At 45.7% G+C, this 14,593-nt stretch overlaps 1 protein-coding gene across 2 annotated transcripts in view; it reads right to left on the bottom strand.

Moving 5' to 3' along the window:
• The window catches only part of CGNL1 (cingulin like 1), a 179,240-nt gene that overhangs the window by 83,038 nt on the left and 81,609 nt on the right, over positions 1-14,593 (bottom strand). The window contains exon 8 of one of the 2 annotated variants that reach the window (XM_003784377.3): positions 7,921-8,133. In XM_003784377.3, the coding sequence (XP_003784425.1) occupies positions 7,921-8,133 (213 nt within the window). Of the gene's footprint in view, positions 1-7,872; positions 8,134-14,593 lie in introns of both variants that reach the window. The other variant, XM_023510144.1, reaches the window with a different exon arrangement.

The raw sequence follows: 14,593 nt of genomic DNA, 5'->3' as shown, positions 1-14,593 counted from the left end.
GACCACAGGCGCCCGCCACAATGCCTGGCTATTTTTTAGTTGCAGCCATCATTGTTGTTTTGGTGGGCCTGGGCTGGATTCGAACCTACCACCTTAGGTGTATGTGGCCGGCACCTTAGCCACTTGAGCCACAGGCACCGAGCAGGAAGCTACAATTATTAAAGACCCATTTCTGGAGAAGAAAAGGAGAGAGAGGGAGAGAAATAAAAGAGATATTTTTTAATCTTAAATATTACCCATTTTATTTATGCCTATGGAAAGTTCCGCATCACGGCATGTCTGGGTCTGTGGAAAAGATATTTTCCTTTCCTTGGGCACCTGGTGGCAAAGCCTGGGCTTCCCCACAGACACTAGCTGTCGTTCAGTGTACAATGATTATTTGAAGTTAAAATGCCAAGGAAATGTGGAATTTTTAGTTTTCCTGGCTAACCTGGCTCCCTTGGAGAAGACAGAAATGAGATTTTACACTGAATTAGCTGTGTTTTCAGGGAGGCAATTCTACTGATCCTGAGATTAGCAGTGGTTTCACCATCTGACCCTCTGCTGACCTTATGCTTTGAAAAAACCTACTCAGAGATTGGTGGGAAAGAGGAAAGGAACCAACCTAGCATGGATGTGGGGAATGGGCACCTTTAAAGCACCTGTTTTTTCTACAGGACGGAGGGACATTTCTAAATCACAGGTGACAAAAATACGTGCAGCCAACATTGGAGGGTGCTGATGGGGCGGGGGGAGTGTCAATATTATAGAATTTGAACACAATGGCTATAGGGGTCATAGCACATAAAAGATGGGCAGAATGTATAACGCGGGGACCAAGCCAAAGTACAGACACTTGGCATATACATATGTCATGCAAACAGAAGCTGCTTTTAGAAATTCCTCAAATATATTGTTAATCAAGGCAAATGAAGCACTCTCGCCCAGGCTGTCCTATTGCTGGATGTGGCTGCTTCCTCCTTGGGTCTCCATGTCTGTGTCCCCCTTCCTCCTAAGCTCCAACCCCTTTTCGGATGACCTACAACTCACCTCGCAACTCCCAGATGGACAGGGCAGCCCTGCCTCTCCCCACTCATGTCCTCAGGATCAACTCACTGGCTTTCCCATCCCTGGTGAGGCCGCCTTCCAAGGCACCCAGACGCAATACCTCCTGTTGTTAGCTCTGTCCCTTCTCTCTCCTGGCCCCCACCTGTGGCTCCTTCCTCACTCCTTACTTCTTTTTAGAGTCTTACATTGTCATCCTGGGTAGAGTGCCATGGTGTCATAGCTCACAGCAACCTCAAACTCTTGGGCTGAATCGATTCTCTTGCTTCAGCCTCCCAAGTAGCTGGGACTACAGGTGCCTGCCACAGTGCCTGGCTCGTTTTTCTATTTTTAGTAGAGATGGAATCTAGCTCTTGCTTAGGCTGGTCTCGAACTCCCGAGGTCAAGCAATCCACCTGCCTCAGCCTCACAGAATACTAGGATTACAGGTGTGAGCCACTGTGCCCAGCCTCATTCCTTACTTTTAACCATGTTCCAACCTGCCACCCCAGGCCTCTGCTACCTCCAGTCTGCACCACCACAGAGAAATAGGGTGACAAAAATTGCTCTCTCACTGAGGACCAATGAAAAATAGTCTCCACAATCTCACTTCACCCCACCTTTTCTACCTGAACTTTTTTTGTGTCACTATTTAAAACACACACATACTATAATACACATACACACAACTTTTTACTACAGAAAATGTCACACACTTATAAAAGATGGTATTAACTCTTTACCTATCACCCAGTTTTAACACCAGCACGTGGCTGATCTTGTTTCATCTGTCCCCTATTCACTTTGCCCACCACCCCCCAAATGGGTTATTTTAAAGCAAATTCTAGACAAATCATCATTTAATCCATAAATGCTCCAAAGACAATACTCTTTCAAAGACAAGGTTCTCTTAAAAACAATAACACTACTCTCACACACACCCCCAAAAAATGGTTTAAATTTTTTTTTTTTTTTGAGACAGAGTCTGATTATGTCACCCTTGGTAGAGTGCCATGGCATCACAGCTTATAGCAATCTCAAACTCTTGGGCTTAAGCGATTCTCTTGCCTCAGCATCCCAAGTATCTAGGACTACAGACCCCCACCACAATGCCTGGCTATTTTATGTTGGTTTTCATTGTTGTTTAGCAGGCCTGGGCTGGATTCGAACCCTCCAGCCTCGGTGCATGTGGCCAGTGCCATAACCACTGTGCTACAGTCGCTGAGCCTAAATAATATCTTTTTTTTTTTTTTTTTTTTTTTTGAGACAGAGCCTCAAGCTGTCCCCCTGAGTAGAGTGCCATGGCATCACGCTCACAGCAACCTCCAACTCCTGGGCTCAAGCGATTCTCCTGCCTCTGCCTCCCAAGTAGCTGGGACCACAGGCGCCCACCACAACGCCCAGCTATTTTTTGATTGCAGCCGTCGTTGTTGTTTGGCGGGTCCGGGCTGGGGATTCGAACCCGCCACCTTAGGTGTATGTGGCTGGCGCCTTAGCCGGTTGAGCTATAGGCGCTGAGCCTAAATAATTTCTTAATATCATTAATATAGAGAGTGTTAAGATAGTCCAATAACTTCAGACATACTTTGTTTTTTACAGTTAGTTTGTTTGAAATGGGATCCAAACCCAGTTAATCCATGCATAGGATCTGACCCTCCCCTTCCTTTAGCCCCTTTATTCTGTAGATACCTTAACCTTCCTTCTCCCCAAGGCCCAGCCCAGACGTTTCACTCTCCCATCTACTAGGCTTTGCTCAAGCTGTACTCAATACCCCAAATGTCCTTAGCCCCGGTGCCCAAACACTGCTCAAAACCCAACTCAAGTACTGCCCCTCCACAAAATCTTCCCTGACTGCCACCAACCCTCTGGTGGGGTCTCCTGAACACCAGATCCCCACCTCACTTAGGGCATTTACTCCTTCCTAGGATCACCTTGGGAGTTCCTTATCTCGCCTTCCATTCTGTCCAATTTATTTTTACAGCCTAGACAGAACCTAGCACAATACCCTGCATTTGGCAACTCCTCAGTAAATCATGCTATAAGTGCTATACTTAATAATACAAAGAGACATCAAGGATGGCAGGAGTATCTCACACGTCTTCATCCTCCCTCGTCCCTCTCACCCATTCACTGAAGAGATATCTGTTGCCTAACTGCCGCAGGTTGGGCGCTCGGAAAGTGACTGATGACCAAAAACTTACATTACCTAGCAGAAAAATAAAAGTGGCATTTGCACCATCATCAAAACGCCTGAAGCTTGTAGAGGCAAAATTAGTCCTTCCAAGTCAACATTAACATTACGATACTGTTCCTAACAGACAGAATTTGTTCCTTTTTACAAGTAATAATTTTAGTGTAAAAATGAGAATTAAAAAACTGGGTAATGCCTGGTCTCGGGATTGTCAGGGACTGTAAGGGCATCTTGGTCATTATGCATCATTCCTCCAATGCTCAGACATTTACTGAACATGTGTTACACACCACGCACGTGGATGCCAAGTGGAAAATGCAGACAGTCCCTAGTATGGCAGGGAAGATAAAATCAAGAACAAAATTTCCAACAATCCCAGGTCTCTGGAAATTGTAAGGACCAAGAAACAACCAGGGAAATTCTTGGAGGAGCTGACTTTAAGCTGAGCCTACTCACTAAGAAATCTTAAGACCCTATACTGTCTGTGCTTCCCTTTTGCCCGAGAGTGGAAGACACAGGAAGTATTTGGTCTGAAAACAGAAGCAAACAGCTGTGCACATCTTCATGAGACTCACATTATGCGTCCATTCCCTCTAATGGGTTCCAACCACGGCCACAAATGCAAAGACAAGCCTTCATGAAACCAGAAAAAGCATAAAAGGACAAATAACAGAGAAAAAATTCATTATGAAATAAGGTGCCAAAGTACTTAATAGGCCTTTAAAAGAGTGTTTGATCTCTTTTAAAAGGTAGAATCCCTTTACTACCAGACTATAAAGATCTATTTCCTTATAAGAAAGGAAATTAAATATAATAAATAGTTCACAGAATAACCCACATACCACTGCTCTGTGAGGTTTGCTCTGCAGAGGGAGGGAACCCCACATCCTCCAGGCATTCATGAATTCTTGGACATCAGGCACTCAATCTGTTCTTTAAAAGTTGTGGCTGTTTGTACAAAAATACCAATACAAAGTATCTGTTCAGAATACCTGTATAAAGTCCTTAATAAAATCTGACCGTTTTCACCAAATGTTCCAGTACATTAAAATGTCTAGTGCTTAAGCTCAGGCCAGGATGGAGTGCTTGTTATTTGACAATGATTAAATCATACTTCAGGGAGTTTTTAGACCTGGGGCAGGGGCAAAAAATAAGAAAAACTTCTGAGAGGAGGTTGGGCTGCCTCCTAAAGCCTATCAAGGAAATGAACTTTTAATGCAATGCAATCCTTTAAAGAAATGTCAACTTGTAGTCACAATGGTAGGTGGGTCCTTCTCCTAGGGCAGCAAAAAGATAAATGCTAGAATACAAATTAAGAGAATCTTGGCTTGGCACCTATGGCTCAAGTGGCTAAGGTGCCAACCACATACACCTGCGCTGGCGGGTTCGAATCTAGCCCGGGCCCACCAAACAACAATGATGGCTGCAACCAAAAAATAGCCGGGCATTGTGGCGGGTGCCTGTAGTCCCAGCTACTTGGGAGGCGGAGGCAGGAGAATCACTTGAACCCAGGAGTTAGAGGTTGCTGTGAGCTATGATGCCACAGCACTCTATTCAGGGTGACAGCTTGAGGCTCTGTCTCAATAAATAAATAAATAAATAAATAAATAAACAAATTTAAGAGAATCTTAAAATTTTATTCTAGAATACCAACATGTAAATAATGTAACAAAAAAATCTACCTTATTGACACTTTTTTCCCTATAAAATATATTGCTATCACATTTGTTCAACAGCCACCTTCAGAAACAAACGTTAATAAGGCATACAAACACAATCACGATCCTCTTTAAGAAAACACAGGGACACCTGGGGCGGCGCCTGTGGTTCCAAGGAGTAAGGCACCAGCCCCATATGCTGAAGGTGGCGGGTTCAAATCCAGCCCTGGCCAAAAACTGCAAAAAAAAAAAAGAAAAAGAAAAGAAAAGAAAAGAAAATACAGGGACACTTACTTGAAAGCAAGGTACAGAAATTCACAGAATAACAACAAAGTTCCATAAAAGACCACTGGAAAAAACCCAACAGGAACCACAAACAGCAGAGACTCAAAATCCAGCAGGGGGTGGGGGGGGGTTCCTTGTCTGCCACTGACATTGCACAGATGTGACTGTATGCCAGGCACTGTGCTGAGCTTAGGGGGCTAAGATCACAGACGGTTGATCTGCAGATAGGTTATGCTTGGTATTTGCTTATCTTCATTTTAAGCAAGTTTAATTTAGAAGCAGGGAGATCTCACAGAAACATCCTGGTATCTGGCTTCTCTTAAAAAATGGAAAGATCTAGAGGGACTTTACCCAACAAATGCTAGCAGTGTAACCTGGTTCTTTGTACCCTTAATAATTCTGCAACAATTAAAAAAAAAAAAAAAACACCCAGAGAAAAAAAGAAAAATCAAAAGATCTAGCACCATGGGCCCAGTATTCCCTCACTGGCCACTTCCAGCTAGGGCAAGAAGCCACTGACCCCAGGGCAAAGGACATGCTGTCCAGCTTGCCACAGTCCCCACCATACCCTACTGTCACCCCAACAACACTAACCCAGCACTTTATGAATTTACGCTCCCTGTCTGTCCTGGTACTTGAGTTTGTTGGTACCACTCTAGGAAAAGAAAAGGGATAAAGATGGCTGCTGTGCTTAAGAAGGAGGAGGTAGATATATAATAAATTCCAACAGGGTATGATGCAAACCATAGCAGCAGCGGGATGGCCAGAGGTCAACAGAAACCTTAAGGAAGGCGTGAGTCACTCCACCAATGGGAGCAGAGCTAACTAGGGCACGTTCATAGGGAAGGTGACATTCCGGGAGAATCTTGGAGGAGGAGAAGAGGTTGGTGAGGTGGAAAAGTGGGGGTAAGTCACGCTATGTGTGCAAAGTGATGGGAGAGCTAAAGGAATGTGGAGTTTTGTGGAGATGGGGCTGGGCAGAAAAGGGCCTTCTACCATCCACACGCAAATAACTTTGAAGTTACGTCTGGGGCTACAGAGAGCCAAGCAAGCTATTTAAGCAGAGGCCTGCGTTGATCAGATTTGGGTTGTAGGGAAAGACGCTGGCAGTGGTGTAGAATATACTACTGGCTCCCACCCCTGCTGATACCAAGGCGCACCCCTTTGTGTGAAGCCCTACTCTCTCTGCCAGCGATACATGTCTTGACTAACTCACCAGTTATCTCTTTCTCAGGCTGATACGGGTCAATGCAGTTATCTCTCTTGAACTGGCAAAATGAAAATACTGTGAGGCAAAATACAACCTGAGATCTTCAAAAGGGTCCAAATGCAGTAACCTAAGTCTCTACTGCGGATCTCAGGCCCACACAACAAAGATATCCTCCTTCACCTGCCACGTATCCTTTCCCCACTTACATGTCCAAAAGGGTCAATCAAGAACCTAGAAGCGTCTGATAAAATATCTTCCATTCTATGTGTGGCATGAGTTTGATACAGACAAATGACAACAAACACAAATGCCCAAACATCGTTCTCAAATCCCCTTAAATGAGCCACCCAGAACACACCAAGTCACCTCCAGCTCCCAGGCAGGGGCGAAGGGTGGTGAGGAGGTGGATGAGAACACAGGAGAACCCTTCCCCTCAGAGCCTGCTGGCCTGTGCCCGAGGAAGCAACAGCACACAGAGGTCAACAGCAAGGACACTATTACACAGAAAGGAAATGAGATGCAAAAGATAGGCATGTCCCTCAAAGCAACGAAAATTAAATCAGGTTCACTTTCCTCTCTTAAGTTCTATCAAATCTCAACAAAAGCTAAGATATGCAAATTGACAAGAGACTTTTTTAAACCATCTCCAAGTTGTAATAACCCCAAACAGACTATTTCCCAGACCTTTTATTGTTACAACAAACAAACCCATCTTTCACTTCTTGTCATTTACAATTACCGTGCCATAACTGAAAATTGGTGACTCACCATGGGGCTTAGGAGAGAGAGAGAGGGTTGCTAGCTCTGCGCTGTCAGTGCAGAATAAACAATACCAAGAGTTCTTTCTGCGTCATAGTTTACCTACATATTGAAGAGACTGAAAATCTTATACTCTGTAATTCCCCTCTTTCCCTAAAGATGGCACGGTATTTCAAAGCATTTTCCCCTTCAAAATATTGTTTTTCTCTTCTTCAATAGCCAACATCAGGTCTGCACCAAAATGCTTCAATGTAATGTTGAGTCTATTTGTAGGAGCCAAGAATTCAATTAAGAGTAAAATTATCTTGTTAGGAGTTGAGCAATTCAGCCAATTAACCCTCTTGTGACTCAACCCTGCTGGAGAAAGAACTTGAATTGTCTGACAAAAGACTGCACAAAATCAAAAGGAACAGACAAGGGCAGGGGTGAAGGGTTCCAGAAATCTGGATCCTGTCTGCAACTCTGCCGGTTAGCAAAGTCACACAATGCCCTAAGCCTCTGACCTTTAGGAATGCCTCGGGGAGTACAGCTCCACTCTGCAAGGGGCTGCAGAACTTTTAAGAATTTCTTTGAGGGCCTTTAATCCTCCCCTCCTACAACAGGATTTAGCCAATGTCCAAGTCAACAGCAGAAACACTGAGCTTGTTCTTTGTTAACAAGCTCTATTTCCATGATCGGATGAAAATGAGTTTCATCCTGTAATTAAAAGGAAGACAGTCTGCGTGGTGTGAGAGAGGCGGTCCTACCTTGCACCTGTCCCAGGCCAGATTCTCTCGCCCTGCTGCGATCCTCACCTTGGTGGCCTCTTCCACGCTCTCCCTCAGGGCCTGCAGCTCCGCATCATACTGCTCCTTCAGCCTGTCCATCTCCTGGTCGTGGCTGGAAACCTCCTCTTTCAGGGCTCCCTTCAGGGCAGTCAGTTCCCGCTCTCGCTTTCTCAAGAGGTCTTCTTGCTCCTCCTTGGCAATCAGCAGATCTTGAAGATCCTGCTTTGCCTGTAAGAGCTCCTAGGGGCAGGAAACACGAGGTGAAGGTCAACATCTTGGTGGGGAGGCCCTGCATCTCCCCTCCAGCGTGGCCACCAGACACATGGCCACCTCCCTTGTCCTTGCTGCTCTTCCTTCCTCACCCCACACACCTGTTTGGACCATTTCTTCCTCTCCCCCTGCACCTCTTATAAACACGGTCATCCCCTTGGATCCATCTTAACTCCTTGGAGCCTTGACTGAATGTGAGGGAGGAAAGGGAACCTGATGTAACTTCCACTGCTTTGCAGGGCCATGCTGCTCTTCCCTCTTGGTTCTTTTCTGCATAATGGCCTGTTTTCCTTGCTGTTGCCCTCTACCCGCTGCCACTTCCTGGGGACATGCAGACTCACTGGTCCCACTTGCTTCATACCCCTGGAACCCTGTGTGTGGGCAAAGCCCAGTCCTCATCCCTGTCCCTCAGGAAGGCTTGGCTGCTTTCCTTCTATCTCCTATGCCCATCTGAGCAGAGTACAACATTCACATTTGCTCCTCCTTAACTGCCCAGAGTTCGCAAGGAAGGTCAGGAAACTGGGCCAACAAGTTCCACTACAAATCACTTTACCTAAACCCAAGCGTGTCCTCCAGAGGTTCAGCCTTCCTTTCACTTCAACATCTTTGTCCTGGACTCTCCCAGAGCCCCTCCAGTGCAGGGCTCAGCTTCACCTACAGACTCGGCCAGGGGCCTGGACGGTCCTGCAGAGCCCGTGGCTTCCTCCTCTCCTCCCCTCCCCTCTGCGCTCCAAGCTCTCTCCCTGCCTGGGTCACTACACAGGAAAGACACTGCCCCTGGCCAGCCCACTCCTGTTTTCACTCCCTCAGCCACCTTTTCTTTCTGCCATTTTGTTCTTTGCTATTTTCTTGAATCTTGGCTGTCCTTAGATTTACCACCAAATTTTTTGAAAGTGTAATTTTTTTTTTAAAGCAAGCACTTAAGCCTCAGTTTTTCATTTTCTTTTTTCTTTTTCTTTTTTTTTTTTTTTTTTTTTTGAGACAGAGTCTTGGTATGTTACCCTCTGTAGAGTACTATGGCATCACAGCCCACAGCAACCTCAATCTCAAACTCTAGGGCTTAAGCAAGTCTCTTGCCTCAGCCTCCCAATTAGCTGGACCTATGGGCACCCGCCACATGCTTGGCTATTTTTTTTTGTTACTGTTGTTTAGCAGGCCTGGGCCAGGTTCAAACCTGCCAACCCCGATATATGTAGCCAGCGCCCTAGCCACTGAGCTACAGCTGCCAAACCTCAGTTTTTCATTTTCTTTTCTTCGATTGTTTGTTTAGAGACGTGTTCTCCCTGCACTGCCCAAGCAGGAGTACAGTGGCTATTCCCAGGAATGATCATAGCACACTACAGCCTTGGACTCCCAAGCTCAAGCTGAGTTCCCACCTTGGCCTCCTGAATAGCCAGGACTACAGGCCCAGGCCAGCTTGAAAGCTCAGCTTCTATCCACTGCCTCCACTTCCTGGCTACCCATTTGCTCCTTAATTTCTTGCCCCCGGGCTTTTGTCCCTACTCTACCAAGACAGCCCCCTCCAAGGTCATCATGACCTCTGAATTCTCATATCCAATGGTCTCTTCTCCATTCTCCATTTTCCTGACCCCACGGTAATCCTCCTATCTCCTCAAGATTCTCCTCTTCCTTGTAACGCAGAGAAACCCACTCTCCTGTTTTCCTCCCACAGGTCACTTTTTTTGTGATAATATTTCCTGGCTTTTCTTTCCCTCTTTCCAAAAGCTACAATGATCCCCAAGAATGCAACTCTGCATTCTTCATTCTCTATCAGCAAACTCATGTATTCTTTTTCTAACTATTATTTCTATGTAAATAACTCCCCAACTTTTATGCCCAGCCCTTCTCTGAACTCAGACCTGCTCTAACCCTCCATGGCCTGACCCCCTGATCCCCCGAGATGCCCACAGGCACCTCAGACTCAGTAGGATTACCATTTAAGTGAATTCACCAGCTGTAGGATTACCATTTTAAGTGAATTCACCAGCTGCCTTCCTTGCCTCTTCCTTTGTTCTTCATTCCTGTGAACAGCACTCCCTGCCCCCTAAGCACCCAAATTCAGAAGCTCGGCAGCAACTCAGACTCCTCTCACCTGTGTTCTTCACAACCAAAAAGTTGGTTCTGTATCATCTTAGCTCCTTCCCCTCACCTCCCTGGGGTAAGGCCCTCCTCACCCCCTGTGCAGTCACCCATCTGCTTCCCGCATCCAGGCCCTCATCTGCACCCTCTATGGGAACATCCATGCGGCATCCTCTGTCTGGAGTGACCTTCTCCCCTCTCAGGCCCACCTCTCTCTCTCTCTGCCTTTCAGAAAATCTTTGAAGAATTGGAAAAATATGCCCTCCTCCAAGAAGTCTTCCTTGATTACCTTTCCTGAATACCCACCTCCTTTTAGCTGTTCTTCTCACAGCATTTAATGCTTTGTATCTTGCATTCTACATATTTTAAACACTTTTCTTATCTCCCCCACTAGACTGTCAGCCTCCTGAAAGAAGGACATAGATCTGATTCATCATATCTTTGACGCGTGGATCAGGGATAATGAGAGCACTCATCTGTTCTGGATGCCAACAAGTTAATGTGTGCAGTGCAGTCAGAGGCTGGAGATGTCAGAATTCCAGTCTCGTCTATTCCCTCACTTGTGGGTTCTCAATACCAACATCTCCTCTTCTGGGGGGCTTCTGGGGAAGCAGAGAAGTGACTGCCACTTCTGGGCCCGGGGCCTCAGAGATGGGAAGCTAGTTTTCATTCAAAAAGTGTGTCACTGATGAGGGACAGAAACATTTATATTGATTTAAGAATAAATGACAATCAATTCTCCTTTTTCTTTAGGACACACACTTCCATTGAACCAGGGAACTTCTATAATCTCAGGGTAGAGACCAAGACTTTGCCCCCCAAGAACTTCACTAGCAGGTATTGATGAACTCAAATGAGACACCAAGAGATCTATCAGGGTAACAAAGCCATGGCCCTTTCAAAGCGCCAAACACAGAGATCTTGTAAAACTACATCACATCCTGATCTATCCAAGGGGACGCACTGCTGCCCCTGCCCAAATGCTCCTTAGGGAGGACCAGAGCCTCCCCCCACTCACTGTTGCCCCTGGCTCCCCCTTCAGGCTTCCTCGAGCCTCCTGCCAGCATCTTCAAAGCAGACCCTGTGATTCTGACCCCTGTTTCCTGCTTTTACTCTCACACATTTCTCAATTGTTTTGATGATAAGACAGTTCCTCTTCCCACACTTATCTTTTCCAGGATATATCTGTGTTTTGTGTTGCCTTTTGTGTACTGCCGCCAATACATGTCAAGAATTGAAGTTTTTATGGTCCATTCTACACCGACATGCTGTTATCTGCCGTGGGAGCCGTTGCTTAAGTGGGCTGTGCTGCACAAATCCAATCAGATTACGCCTCGCCATACCACTTAGGAGCACTGGAAGTTTTCCAGAGTAGAGACCAAAAAGTATGTGGAGTTTCAGAAACTTCTCTCCATCACCTCAAGTTTAATTGCAAAAGTCAAAGAAAGGAGAGAAAACTATATAAACTTCAAAATACAAGCAAATATCCACCAGGGTGCACCTGCCCCTCTATATACACCAGTCAAAGAAAACAGAAGAAAATTTTTGGCAATTCAGAACCAGCTCTTTCCAAAACTTTAAGCATTCAGAATAGCTCCCCACACATAACAAGTAGCCAAGAAATCAACACAAGGTGGGTAGGGTATATATGTGTGTGCTGGGACGGGGGAAACGAGAACGGTTGACTGTATTTGGTACTTACTGTGTATTAAGAACTACGCTGAGCATTCACCAAAATCCAAAGAGATGTATATTCAAGAAGATAAACATTATTATTCTCATTCATAAATAAAAGAAATTGGGCCAGGAATGGTGACTCATGCCCATAATCCTAGCACTCTGGGAGACCAAGGTGGGTGGATTGCTTGAGCTCAGGAATTTGAGACCAGCCTGAGCAAGAATGTGACCCCATCTTTACTGAAAACCGAAAAACTAGGCAGACACTGTGGTGCACACCTGTAGTCCCAGCTACTTGGGAGGCTGCGGCAAGAGGATTGCTTGAGCCCAAGAAACTGAAGTTGCTGAGAGCTATAACGATGCCCTGGCATTCAATAGAGTGCCAGAGTGAGGCTCTGTCCCAAAATAAATAAGGGAGGGAGGGAGAGAGAGGGAGAGAAAGGAAGTGAGGGAGGGAGAGAGGAAGGAGGGAGAGAAGAGAGAAAGGGAGAGGGGAGAGGGAGGAAGGGGCAGGGAAAGAGAGAAAGAAAGAAAGAGAGGGAGGGAGGGAAAGGGTGGAAGGAGAAAGAGAGGAAGGGAGGAAGGAAGGAAGGAATCAGAGCCCTAAGAAGCTAACATGCCTAAGATTACAGCTTAAAAAATAACAAAGCCAAAACGGGGGCCCAGATTGGATCCCAACACCCTTTGTCTTCACTACACAGTCACTACAAACCTGGCCACAAAACTACAAACTCACAGGCAGCTCCTGTGGCTCAGTGAGTAGGGCGCCAACCCCATATACCAAGGGTGGCTTGTTCGAACCTGCCCCCCCCACCAAACTGCAACAATAACAAAAAAATATCCAGGCATTGTGGTGGGCACCTGCAGTCCCAGCTACTCAGGAGGCTGAGGCGAGAGAATCACTTAAGCCCAAGAGCTGGAGGTTGCTGTGAACCGTGAGGACAGCACTCTACTGAGGGCGGCAGAGTGAAACTCTGTTTCTAAAAAAGAAAAAAACCTACAAACTCATGAAAGGAGAAGAGCAAATAATTACACAGCAACCATCTGCTAGATGCAAACGGGAACAGGGCACTGGAAGTACTGGCTGGAAGTACCTTTAAAGTCTACTTTTTAAAACTAAAGCAAAGAAACAGAACCAGAACCTAAAAAAACAGGAAGGAAGAAAGGATAAGAGAAAGAGCAAGCACACCCTAGGACTGGGTGTTACCTGCAGGATCAAGCGGCTGGCGCACAGCAGACTCCCTGACAGGCAGGCAGCAGGATGCCCAGCACGGCAACTCATCGGCACACAGAAAGCTTTGTGTCCCCACCACCCGCTCTCAGCTACTCCACTCTGAAATGACGAAAACACCAACCCAGGCCCTCTTCTGCATTCACGCTTCCCACAAGTTCCACAGGCTCCCTATCTCTGGCCCAGCCTCACTGACAGGGTAAATAAAAGGTTCTTTAGCAAAACTAGAGCAGACAGAGAATTCTTTATTTTCCCATAAGGATGGCCTAGGAAACAACACACCGCTAGTGGGAAGCTTGATACTTTTAGGTGCTTTTTTATTAAAATTTCCAAAACGTGCATAGCAATATCACTACAAAAGACCTAATTTCTAAGCACAATTTGCCCTCAGATCAATTTTATAACTGGGATGTTTTAGCGAGACTCAAGTACCTGCATCTTGGCGAAAGCCAGGCATAAAGCAGGACAGGCCGTGCTGGAGGGAAGCCCTTCTCTCCGCCCGGTGGGCTCCCAGCTCAGGAGACACCCATAATCAGAAAGCTTCACTGTCATGGCACTTAGACAGCTGTCTCACCTTGACCCATCACCTTCACCACGGAAGGTAGTGTGTGTGTGTTCCCTAATCATTTTTTGTAACTTGAATTAAAAAAAGAATTCAGCATTGTCAATTCAACTAAGAATAACAAACTCATTCCATTACTGGTCAATTATACAGCTTATCCTAAGAAAGCAAACTATTTTCTACTATTTTTCCCTTCCTTCCTCCTTTTAAAGGCAAGTATTTCGTTTCTCTCTCAATTTGACTTTACTGGTTGCATACTGAGGCCTGATAGTATTTAACAAATTATATAATGTTAAAAGAGATTTCATGAAATATCTTAGTCCATCACGCAGGCCTTACAAAATCTGGGCCTTCAACCTTTTTCAACATTCAAAAGTAGAAGTGTTTAGCGTTCTTTGTGTTTGAACTTCTGACCTAAGCCAAACGCCACGAGTGTAATATATAAACGGCCACAAGTATAATCTTTTACCACGTCCCCTCAGGCCACTTTTTATTAAGATATGAAGAATAAATGGAAAGATAAGGAGATAGGGTCTACTTTACTGGTGATAGAGAAACTACAGATCATGTTCTGAATGTTGCTGACAAGTCAAAGGAAACTGATAAAAACAGAGGATGATTTTCTGGAGGGAGAAAAACCCACTTGGCCAGAGAGAAACTAACTGTACCCCCAACTCATCCCCCAGAAAGTCAGCAGTGAATGATGTCCTTGTTGGGAGAAAGGAGCAAAAAATCAAAAAGCCAGCAGAATCAGGAACATTTTTTTTTTTTTTTTAAGACAGAGCCTTGGCTCGGCTCCTATGGCTCAACCGGCTAAGGCGCCAGCCACGTACACCTAAGGTGGCGGGTTCGAATCCCCAGCCCGGACCCGCCAAACAACA

The sequence above is a fragment of the Otolemur garnettii genome, unplaced genomic scaffold (genome assembly GCF_000181295.1).
Source record: "Otolemur garnettii isolate 467f Iridium unplaced genomic scaffold, OtoGar3 scaffold00011, whole genome shotgun sequence".
NCBI lineage: Eukaryota > Metazoa > Chordata > Mammalia > Primates > Galagidae > Otolemur > Otolemur garnettii.
This window is presented reverse-complemented; position numbering and strand designations above follow the sequence as displayed.